The sequence below is a fragment of the Lutra lutra genome, chromosome 11, assembly GCF_902655055.1.
Source record: "Lutra lutra chromosome 11, mLutLut1.2, whole genome shotgun sequence".
In the NCBI taxonomy this organism is placed as follows: domain Eukaryota; kingdom Metazoa; phylum Chordata; class Mammalia; order Carnivora; family Mustelidae; genus Lutra; species Lutra lutra.
Window position 1 is genome coordinate 71,846,540 of NC_062288.1, and position 12,979 is coordinate 71,859,518.

At 36.1% G+C, this 12,979-nt stretch overlaps 1 protein-coding gene across 1 annotated transcript in view; it reads right to left on the reverse strand.

The window, feature by feature from the left end:
* Nucleotides 1-12,979, reverse strand: part of BMT2 (base methyltransferase of 25S rRNA 2 homolog) — a 103,679-nt gene that overhangs the window by 59,005 nt on the left and 31,695 nt on the right. The window contains exon 3 of the mRNA XM_047695427.1: nucleotides 6,353-6,523. Within this exon, the coding sequence (XP_047551383.1) occupies nucleotides 6,353-6,523 (171 nt within the window). The remainder of the gene's footprint in view (nucleotides 1-6,352; nucleotides 6,524-12,979) is intronic.

Here is a 12,979-nt window from a genome sequence, read left to right on the forward strand (position 1 = left end):
AAATCAATGAAACTAGGAGTTGATTCCTTGAAAGAATTAATGAGATTGATAAACCCCTGGTCAGACTTATCAAAAAGAAAAAGACAAAGGGGCCAAATTAATAAAATCATGAATGAAGGAGGAGAGAGTACAACCAACACCAAGGAAATACAAACAATTATAAGAAGATATGATGAGCAACTATACACCAGCAAATTTGACAATGTGGAAGAAATGGATGCATTCCTAGAGGCATATAAACTACCAAAACTGAACCAGGAAGAAATAGAAAACCTGAACAGACCCATAACCAGTAAGGAGATTGAAGCAGTCATCAAAAATCTCCCAACAAACAAGAGCCCACGGCCAGACGGCTTCCTGGGGAAATTGTACCAAACATTTAAAGAAGAATTAATACCTATTCTCCTGACACTGCTCCAAAAAATAGAAATGGAAGGAAAACTTCCAAACTCATTTTATGAGGCCAGCATCACCTTGATCCCAAAACCAGACAAAGATGCCACCAAAAAGGAGAATTACAGACCAATATCCTTGATAAACAGAAATGCAAAAATTTTCACCAAAATATTAGCCAATAGGATCCAACAGTACATTAAAAGGACTATTCACCACGACCAAGAGGGATTTATTCCTGGGCCGCAAGGTTGGTTCAACATCCGCAAATCAATCAACGTGATACAATACAAAATAAAAGAACAAGAAACACATGATCCTCTAAATAGATGCTGAAAATCATTTGATAAAGTACAGCATCCTTTCTTGATCAAAACTCTTCAAAGTGTAGGGATAGAGGTACATCCTCTACACTATCAAAGCCATCTATGAGAAACCCACAGCGAATTCCATTCTCAATGGGGAAAAACAGAGCTTTCCCGCTAACATCAGAAATACGACAACGATATCCACTATCACCACTGCTATTCAATGTACTACTAGAAGTCCTATCCTCAGCAATCAGACAACAAAAGAAACTAAAGGCATCCAAATAAGCAAAGAAGAAGTCAAACTATCACTCTTTGCAGATGATATGATACTTTGGAAAACCCAAAAGACTCCACTCCACAACTGCTAGAACTCACATAGGAATTCAGTAAAGTGGCAGGATATAAAATCAATGCACAGAAATCAGTTGCATTTCTATACACCAACAACAAGACAGAAGAAAGAGAAATTAAGGAGTCAATCCCATTTACAATGGCACCCCAAACCATAAGATATCTAGGAATAAACCTAACCAAAAAGGCAAAGAATCTGTACTCAGAAAACTATATAAAGTACTCAAGAAAGAAATTGAGGAAGACACAAAGAAATGGAAAAATGTTCCATGCTCATGGATTGGGAGAACAAATATTGTGAAAATGTCTATGCTACCTAAAGCCATCTACACAGTTAATGCAATCCCTATCAAAACACCATCAATTTTTTCGAAGAAATGGAACAAATAATCCTAAAATTTATATGGAACCAGAAAAGACCCCGAATAGCCAGAGGAATGTTGAAAAGGAAAGCCAAAGTCAGTGGCATCACAATTCCAGACTTCAAGCTCTATTACAAAGCTGTCATCATCAACACATTTTGGTACTGGCACAAAAACAGACACATAGATCATGGAACAGAAGAGAGAGCCCAGAAATAGACCCTCAACTCTATGGTCAACTAATCTTCGACAAAGCAGGGAAGAATGTCCAATGGAAAAAAGACAGTCTCTTCCACAAATGGTGCTAGGAAAACTGGACAGCCGTGTGCAGAAAAATGAAACTGGACCATTTCCATACACCACACACAAAAATAGACTCAAAATGGATGAAGGGCCTCCATGTGAGAAAGGAATCCATCAAAATCCTTGAGGAGAACACAGGCAGCAACCGCTTCGACCTCAGCCACAGCAACTTCTTCCTAGAAACATCACCAAAGGCAAGGGAAGTGAGGGCAAAAATGGACTATTGGGACTTCATCGAGATCAAAAGCTTTTGCACAGCAAAGGAAACAGTCAACAAAACCAAAAGACAACTGACAGAATGGGAGAAGATATTCGCAAATGACATTATCAGATAAAGGGCTAGTATCCAAAATCTATAAAGAACTTACCAAACCAACACCCAAAGAACAAATAACCCAATCAAGAAATGCGCAGAGGACATGAACAGACATTTCTGCAAAGAAGACATCCAGATGGCCAACAGACACATGAAAAAGTGCTCCACATCACTCGGCATCAGGGAAATACAAATCAAAACCACAGTGAGATACCACCTCACACCAGTCAGAACGGCTAAAATTAACAAGGCAGGAAATGACAGATTTGGAGAGGATGTGGAGAAAGGGGAACCCTCTTACACTGTTGGTGGGAATGCAAGCTGGTGTAGCCACTCTGGAAAACAGCATGGAGGTTCCTCAAAAAGTTGAAAATAGAGCTACTTTACAACCCAGGAATTGCACTACTGGGTATTTACCCTAAAGATACAAATGTACTGATCCGAAAGGACACGTGCACTCAAATATTTATAGCAGCAATGTCCACAATAGCCAAACTATGGAAAGAACCTAGATGTCCATCAACAGATGAATGGAAAAAGAAGATGTGGTATATATATACAATGGAATACTATGCAGCCATCAAAAGAAATGAAATCTAGTCATTTGCAACGTGGATGGAACTAGAGGGTATTGTGCTGAACAAAATAAGCCAATCAGAGAAAGATAATTATCTGTATGATCTCTCTGATATGAGGAATTTGAGAGGCAGAGTGAGGGGCTTGGGGGTTAGGGAAGGAAAAAATGAAACAAGATGGGATTGGGAGGGAGACAAACCATAACAGACTCTTACAAAACAGACTGAGGGTTGCTGGGGGGGTGGTGGAGAGGGTGGTTGGGTTATGGACACTGGGGAGGGTATGTGATATGGTGAGTGCTGTGAAGTGTGTAAACCTGACGATTCACAGACCTGTACCCCTGTGACAAATAATACATTATATGTTAATAAAAATAATTTAAAAATATATAATGCAGAATGAGTGTTTTAATAGCATGGGAAGAGCAGTTAACAAAATTCTTTATACTACATGGTCTCTATTGTGTAAAAAACAATGCCCATTAAAAAGACTGGAAAGAAATTTGCATAAACTTAACTGGAACTGAGCAGTAATTTTTCTACATCCACAGTCTTCTTTACATGCAAATGTTTTACACTGTCATCTTACTTCATTTGTAGTAAGAAAAATATTCAATAGTGGTTTTAGTACAATATTATAAGTACACTAATAGAACTATTTATAAAAAGGTTTAATATTGGTATCAAAGAGTATCATTTGTTTTGGGAAGTTTGAATTAAGTTCTGGGAAGCAAGATATTTCAAATATAGCCTAATATAGTACAGCAACAGTTTATCAGAAAGAGGACATATTGTTCTTTCAACTGCCAGAAAGTAAGACCAAGCATGTATCACTAGGGGAATTTAAACAGTTCTATATGACTAGAATAAAGGCTGCAAAAACGGCAAGAAAAGCAGGAGGAATAATGTTTACATACACGTGTTGGGTTCAGATGGTATATGAAAGAGTCCAGAGTTTTTAGAATGAAGAAAATATAAACCTAGCCAGGTTAGATAACTTGTTTCAATGTTTAATTTCAATACTAAGTAACTCTTGACCCACAACAACCATATTTGGATACTTTCTTTCAAATACTTAAACCTAACTAATTTTTCTCCTTTAAACTAAACTGGAGGGGCAGCTGGGTGGCACGGTCAATTAAGCAGCAGACTCTTGGTTTCTGCTCAGGTGATGATCTCAGGGTTTCAAGATCAAGCCCTATCTTGGGCTCTGCACTCAACATGGGGTCTGCTTCAGATTCTCTTTCTTGATTCTGGCAGGGTAGAAGTGCAAATCCACTCCTTAAGAAACTCCTTGAGTTTTATACTCGAACAAAGGCAAACAATTTGAGAATTGTTTATTCATTCAAACAAGCTGATCCTAAGTTAAGAATAGTAAGGATCTATTTGCCTAAAGCCACTCTTATCACCCCCACCCCTTGGTTAGTTGGTTTAGAAATTTTTCAAGGACAGGGATGGTTATGAAAGTCAACAGCTTCACTGCTGGAAGGGGTTAACTTGATTTGAAGCAAAGGGTCAAAAACCCACACAGAACATTATCAGTAAAAGTAGAAAACAAACAAAGTCAGCAGCTATGCCAGCCTGAGGTTGCAGCTTTAGTTGGGCTGAGCTACGTGCAGACTGGAGAATTAGTAAAAAATTTAACCAGAAAAGTCCTGAAAATGAGAAAGGCATACAGGTGTTTCATAAGATCTCCACATAGCCTTGAATGATCTGGAGACTAAGTGAACATGCACAGGAGCTCCAAGAGGGTCTGGTGAAAAGTATATGGTTAGGGAGACTGGAAAACTGCCTAAGTTTTTAAAGCACTCCCTAATCAACACACACCCACTCGTAGAGGGTAGAAGCGTATCTGGCTTGAGATATTCGAGTAGAACCTGTGCTATCAATGACCACTAAGCTATGCAGAGGAAACAAGCCTAAAAAATAAAAATGACAATACCATACAAGCTGCAAAGAAGGTAGATCCCACAGATTAAGCCCTAGCAAATTACTAAAAAACCACCACCACCACCCTACTTCGGGGAAAAACCCCAAATGAGAGTTTCTACAATGTATTATCAAAAATACATTGGGTAACTTTTAACAAAATAATTATGAGACATACAAACAAAAACAGGAAAGTGTGGTCCATACCCAAGAAAAACAGTAGTAAATAAAAAATGATTCTGAGTAAGCAAGCTCAAATGTTGAATTTAACAAAGACTTCAAATTAACTATTACAAAAATGTTCCAAGAATTGAAAGAAAACATGTTTAGAGAAGGAAAATATGATGACAGTGATACAACAAGTAAGGTAATCTCAACAGTAAAATACTATAAAAAAAGAACCATATAGAAATTCAAGGGTTGATATTTTCTAGATATACCTATCTTTGATAGCAGTGTAACTATATTTTTATATTGTCATTTTAAAAATATTCAAGAATGTTCATAACACTCTGAGTTACAGGATGTTCAGTAACATCCTGCTTTGTAAGCTCTGTAGTAACCTTTGAAAAAAGGTAAAAAAAAGATGCCTTAATCCTTTCCTACTGAACTAATCAAATGTATTCAATTAGTTTTCAAATGAAACTGCTTACAACTGATTAGAGAGTATTGTCAACATGGTGTAAAATCAAAGTAGCCAGAGGTAACACTATGTTCAATATCTATAAAATTAAATTGTTAAGAAGCTAATACATTTTATTTTCATGGTTAGCTTTCAGTGTCTATCAAGAATGTTTCTAGAATTATTCAAGTGTTGCATTTTCAAGAGATTAATAAAGTATTACTTGATACTAAAAATCAATTCTGGTACTAAGGTATATAAATAATTTTAATACTACTATTCATTAGATTATAATACTTATGTGCTTATATATATAAATATAGAACAAAATACTATTCACCCATAAAAAAGAATGAAATCCTGCCATTTTTAGTAACATGGATGGTTCTTCAGGCCATTATGCTAAGTGAATTAAGTCAGAGAAAGACAATCTAAGACAAATACTTATACATGGAATCTAAGAGAAACTAAACTCATAGAAACAGAGATGTGACCATGGTTACCAGAGGGGGTGATAAGGGTTGGAGTAGAGAAATTGGGTGAAAGATACAAACTTCCAGTTATATGTAAGTTAAAGGGATGAACGGTATACCAGGACGACTATAGTTAACACTACACTGTATATTTCAAAGTTGCTAAAAGAATGGATCTTAAAAGTTTTCACAAGAAAAAAAATTATAACTGTGAGGTGATGGATAGTAACCAAACTGGAAAATATCCAATTACTTACTAAATAAGTAAAATTTGAGCCTATGCATACATATATTACTAGTAGGCAGATTTTCCTATTAACAATAAAACAATGGCAATTGGCTCTATTAATAATCTTCCATTATTCCTTGTGATTTTTTAATTAGTGGATACCGACTTTAAATTAAACACAGTTTAAAATGGATTTTGTTATTTTGATTCTTTGCATTCCCGTAAGAGTAATTACATTTAAGAAACTATTCTTTCTCATTTTTCCTGAATACAATCTATTAAAGAACCATTAGTTTTCCAGATATCCCTTAAAATTTATGCTCGTTTTCTACCTAGTAATATTACAAATATGTATTTTTCAGCCTAATCTATTACCAGGGGAGCAAGCAAACAGCCCACTACTTATGGTAAATCATTACGCTATTTTACATTATTTATACAGCTATCCAGGATGACGTTAATAACTGGAATAGAAAAAGTATACTTACTCAGTTATAAATTCAGGGTTTGTAAAGCTGAGGTTGGTTAAATGACCTTCAAGTTTAGAAGACTCGTGTGTATTTAAGGCTGGAGTGGTCTTAGTGGCGAGTACAGCTCTTTTTTCATCTTTTTCAAGTGCTTTTCTCTTCCCACCATTTTGGAAATATTCTCTGCATACACTACAAGGCAAAATAAAATTATATTTTAAAACACTAAATATAAATATAAAACAAAGTGGGAAAACATTAGCCTTTATTAATCAAAATGAGAAATTTCAATTACAAATTCTTACTTTGAAAATGTCACATAGAGGGGCACCTGGGTGGCTCAGTGGGTTAAAGCCTCTGCCTTTGGCTTAGGTCATGATCCCAGGGTCCTGGGATCGAGCCCCACATCAGCCCCACATGGGGCTCTCTGCTGGGCAGGGAGCCTGCTTCTCTCCCTCTGCCTGCCTCTCTGCCTACTCATGATCTCTCTGTCAAATACATTAATTAAAAAAAAAAAAAAGAAAGAAAATTTCACATAGAGGTTAAGTTTGAGCACCTGTAGCACTTTTAACTACCATACAACAAAGCATAATCATAGATTATATTTAATAAATAAAGAGTATGTTGGAGTGCCTGGGTGGCACAGTTGGTTCGCATCTGATTTGGTTTCAGCTCAGGTGGTGACCTCAGGGTCGTGAGATTGGCCCTGTGCCAGGCTCCGTGCTCAGCAGAGCCCGCTTTGGATTCTCTCCCTCTGTCTCTCCCACTTGTGTGCTCTCTCATTAAAAAAAAAAAAAAAAAAAGTATGTTTTCAAGGGTACTGATGTGCCTGTATGTTTTGCTGAACTGTATTCTTAACTAAAACATAAGTTCCTCCAGAAAAGCTTAGATAACTCTGCTATTCAGTGAGAGCATACAGAAAGAATAGTCATTACAGTTAATTCTGAGCCAGCTTTGCTGGTGATAGACAGATATCCTAATAGTTGTTTCTTAGATCCCTGCTGGTTTATGAAAACAAAGTCAGGATGTCAACATATTAAGAATCATTAATCTTATTTGCTGTGAGAGAAGGGAACAAAAATCTAGTTCAGGTAAAAATGGTACTGTCATTACAGGTAAACATTCAGAGAACAAAAGTTTAAATGTAAGAGTGGTTTCTGTAACACCTAGAAATTATTCTTAACCATTAATAAGAGATCATTCCTGCTTGTCCCAATTCTTTCACTATTAAAATGAAGTGTTTTTGAAGGTCGTCATTTTAAGCTCATACAGTTTAGAACACATCAGGTTGCTATCCAGAATCAGAAACTGATGATTGACATAACCTTATAAACAATTTTCTTCATACCTAATACAATTTTAGAGTGAATATAGTAGGGTACCATGCCTGGATATGTAATAGGACAGCAAACATGAATCACAGAATCAAATCAAATATTTATTAGCTATTAAAGAAAGGAATCTTTTTTTTTTTAAAGATTTTATTTATTTATTTGACAGACAGAGATCACAAGTAGGCAAAGAGGCAGGCAGAGAGAGGGAGGAAGGGAAGCAGGCACCCTGCTGAACAGAGAGCCCGATGTGGGGCTTGATCCCAGGACCCTGGGATCATGACCTGAGCCGAAGGCAGTGGCTTTAACCCACTGAGCCACCCAGGCGCCCCTAAAGAAAGGAATCTTAAGGTAAAACAGACTAATCTAGCTCTGGCCCTTGAGTTTACACTGTGACAGGAAATACACATGTGAAAACATATAATTATAAATATAAATATAATTATAAACATATAATATATATAAACATATAATTATCAAAGCTACTTAAAATGTAGGAGAATGGAATCTTAAAATATTTTCTTTTTAGATCTTTAAAACACATTATTAGTACACAGAGATCATATTTGAACAAAGCTAGACTATTTTTCTCCACAGACACTGCTTGGTGAATTTCTAGAAATATATGGCAAGAGAATAATTGAAGCATTAACTTAAAACTGGTTTCTGCAAGCAGAGCTATGGTCTAATGCCCATCTCTCCTCACACTTAAAGGATGCTATTCATTCAACTTTAGTTTTCTTAGTAACTACTATGAAGACTTAGAAAAAAAAAAAGACTTCTTTAATTTTTCCTATGTAGACTTAGTTTTGGTTCTTATATACAGGAGTTAAAACCTATTCTTCATAAATCAAATACTTATTAAATATTAAGAACAGAGAGCTCCCATGTGCCAGGCACATCTGTGATGTGAAAACAAATTGAAGAAGTCACTGCTGTCCCCAGGGAGTTCAGACTAATGATGACAATTATACAACAATAAAGAAAACAAAATTGATAAAGACAAAATACAATTGATAAACAACCCAATCAGTAATATACGCTGACTTAAAAAATATGAGTAAGAATAAATCAGGCAAGGAAGAATGTTAATTTAGGGGTAAGTGCTTTCCTGGCTGAGAGAATAGCATGAGTAAAAGCACAGAAAATAAAAAGCATCACGGATCCTGCAGAGATGGACACCCATTCAAGGCACGTGAAATGTAAAGTGCCGAGTAGAAAACGGATGGATGGACTCACAAGTACAAATGCCCAGAGGCCAACACAAATATAGCAGGGAAAGGTAACTAGTTGATACTGGAGTAATAAGTAAGCCTCAGATCCGGCAAGATTAAAAGGCTAATTTAAAGATGTAGACTTTAGACATCTAATTTAGTGACAGAAAGCAGTTTACAGATTTCCTGGGGTGGGGCTAAAACTGCAAAAGTGCTGAATGGAGCTTTTTAATGTGATGGAAATACTGACAGTAGTGGTGGTTACAGAAGTGTAAAAATTGTCCATATCCACTGAATTGTATGCTAAAATGGGTGCCATTTTATTGTATATAATTAAACCTCAGTAAACTTGATAAAAAATGTAGCCTTTATAACCCTAGAATGAATACTAAAAACAATGCCTCTCCAATATGTAACATTTCACTAAGGCATGAAACAAAGAGTAAAGAGCTTGCTTACCTTTCTATTGGGTAGAACCATATACAACTACTGATATTCAAGAATTCTTGAATTATAAATATAGCAATTTTACATGGTTTAACATCATAGTTATCTAGAAACTTCGTAGCAAAATACTTACAGAGCTAGAATTCCAGATTCTCATAAAATATCAGCCATCTAAATTCCAATCTCCCTATACACTTTCCAAAGAACATATAGATATTTCAGTGTAGCACATACACATAAAAGCACATACAGTTCATGCCTATGGCATAACTAGGAACCAGAACAGCACTTCATTTTAGATGTAACTGGAAAATAAAAACCAGAGGCCAACTGAACTGGCTTTGGAGTCCCCCAAAGTATAGTCAGATGAGGACTCTATAAAAGAGGGTAAGATATCATGGGGTCTTAAAAGTGGCAAAAAAAACAGATTAAAACCAGTAAGATATACCATCCAAGAGAGGGGTCCAAGAGAGAGGAAATTTTAAGAAAAGATTTGGGACATTGTGAACTAGAGCATTAGCCACTGGAAGGTCAAGAGGACAATATACACAGACATACACAAAACGTATATGTCACCAAAAAGAAGAGCCTTGAAAAGATTGCTTCTGGGGAAGAAAAGAGGCACCTTGAATAAAGGAGGTATCTCTGGAGACTTGGTGATAAAGGAAAAAAATGAAGCAATTAAGGAAAATGAGATGTTATAATCTACACATAGTAAGAAAATCATACGTCAGACCAAAAGAGGACAATATTTATTAAGGGAACCATACTTTTGTATTTGTAGCAAACAAGCAAGGTTCTTTGGATTTAAAGAACAGAGTAATCCACACAAACTCCTATCTACCCACCTACAGACACTCTAACATAATAGACAAATACATGAAAGAAATGCCCAATGAACCCAGAAACCAGAAAAGGTTCTATTAGAGGGCAAGAGAAAAATAATCAAAACTTTTCAGTGAATGAAAATTCTCAAAAACACAGAGCCAAAAACAGCCATAAAAGAGAAAAATACTAACACTTTAATACTAATTACACATAATTTAGTAAGCAACTGCAGATATGATAGAACTTTTCAAATCTGAAATAAAACTGAGAGCAAAAAGGAATAAATAATGGAGAGATATTCCATAAATATGGATAGAAAGATACAATACAGTCACAACAGCAGTCCTTCCCAAATTGATCTACAAATTCAATACAATCCCAATCAAAATCACAGCAAATTATTTTGTGGATACCAACAAACCAATTTTGAAGTTTATATGGAGAGGTAAAAGACCCAGAATAGCCAATACAATATTGAAGGAGAAAAACAAAGTTGGAGGACTGACCACTGTCTGACTTCCTAAAACTTACTATAAAGTTACAGTGATCAGAACGGTGTGGTGTTGGTGAAAGAATGGACAACTAGATCCATGGAACAAAAGAGCAAAGCAATACAATGGGGGTAAAGACAGTCTTTTCACCAAATGATGCTCGGATGACAACTAAATACTAAAAAATGAACCTAAACATAGACATTACACACTTCACAACAATTTACTCAAAATGGATCACAGTAAAACACAAACCTATAAACTCTTAAAAGGTTTTATAAATTTCCTAGGAGAAAATCTGGGTGACCCTAGGCTTGGCAATGACTTTTGTGATATAACACCAAAGTCAAGATCCATGAAAGAAAGAATTGAGAATTAGACTTCATTAGAATTAAAAACTGTTCTGCAGAAGAGAATGAGAGAATGAGAAAAGAATGAGAACACAAGCCACAGACTGGGAGAAAATCCCTGCAAAGGCATAGCTGATGAAGGACTCCTATCTGAAATATACGAAGAACTCTTAAATCTTAATAATAAGAAAACAAACCACCTAGTTTAAAAATAAGCAAAAAAAAAAAAAAAAAAAACCCTGAATAGATACCTTACCACAGAAGATATACAGATAGGAAATAAGCATATGAAAAGATGCTCCAGGTCATATGTCATTAGGGAAATGCAAATTAAAATTGCAATATATTACTACACATAAATAGCATAGACAAAATCCTGAACATCAAAACCACCAACTGCTGATAAAGATGTGGGGCAACAAGAACTCTTATTCATTACTAGTGGGAATACAAAGTGAAAAACTAAACATATTTTTACCATACAATACAGCAATCACACTCCTTGATATTTGCCCCCCCCAAATGAAAACTCACTTCCACACAAAAACCTGCAGATGGATGTTTACAGCAATTTTATTCATAAATGCCAAAACTTGGAAGCAATCAAGATGTCCTTTAGTAGGTGAATAAAGAAAGAACTTGTGGTATAGCAAAACAATGGATTATTACTTGGTGCTAAAAAGAAATGAGCTATTGAGCCATAAAAAGATAATGAAGAACCTTAAATGCACATTATTAAGTGAAAGATGTCAATATGAAAAGGCTATATATTGTGATTCCAACTTTTTAACATTCCAAAAGGCAGAGAACTATGGAAAGAGTTAAAAACATCTGTGGTTGTCAGGAGTATGGGGAAAGAAGGGATATGCAGATAAAGCAGAAAGGATTTTTAGGGCAGTGAAAATATTCTGTGTGATACTATACTGGTGAATACTTATCATTATACATTTGTCAAAACCCACAGAATATACAACACCAAAAGCAAACCCTAATGTAAACAAACTATGGACTCCGGATGATAATGATATGTCAATATGGTTCATCAATTACAATAAATGTACCACTCTAGTGTACCACTATGTTGATAGTGGAGGATTCTGTGCATATGTGTGGTCTGGGTGTACATGGAAATTGTGCTTTCTGCTCAATATTGCTGTGACCCTAAAATTGCACTATAAAAGTTTACTTGAAAGGAAAAAACCCTCAGTTCAGAACAGATCTCACATGCCTCCTGATGTAATACACTGAGGACACAATATCACCTATGTGATATTCCTGCTAATATGCTTAAATCTAATCACAAAGAAACAACCATACAAATCCAAACTGAGAATCTATAAAATTTGTAAAATATTATAAAAGAAAAAGAGAAAAAAGAGATTCTACTTATGAAGGAAATCATATGGTGTTGTTTTTCTCTGACTTATTTTGCTTAACAAGAGAACAAACTGAGAGTTGCTGGAGGGAAGGTGGGTAGAGGGATGGGCTAAATGGGTGATGGGTGGGGCGCCTGGGTGGGCTCAGTTGGCTAAGGTGGTGGGCTCCTGCTCAATGGGGAGACTGCTTTTCTCTTGCTGCCCCTTACCCCACTCATGCTTGCTCTCTCTCTAATAAATAAAATCTTTAAAAAAAAAAAGGGCACTTAGGTGATTCACTCCATTAAGTGGTTGACTCTTGATTTCTGCTCAGTCCTGGGATCAAGCCCAATGCACCTGGAAGTTGGCTTCAGGATTCTCTCTCTGCTCCTCCCCTAGCTCACACACACCTTCTCTCTCTCTCCCTCCCACTCTCTCTCAAATAAATAAATAAATCTTTATGGGGTGCTTGGGTGGCTCAGTTGGTTAAGCGTCTGCCTTTGGATCAGGTCATGATCTTGGGGGTCCTGGGATTGAGCCCTGCGTCAGGCTCTCTGTCCAGTGGGGAGTAGGTTTCTCCCTCTCCCTCTGCGTACTCATTCTCACTCTTGCTCTTTCTCAAGTAAATAAAT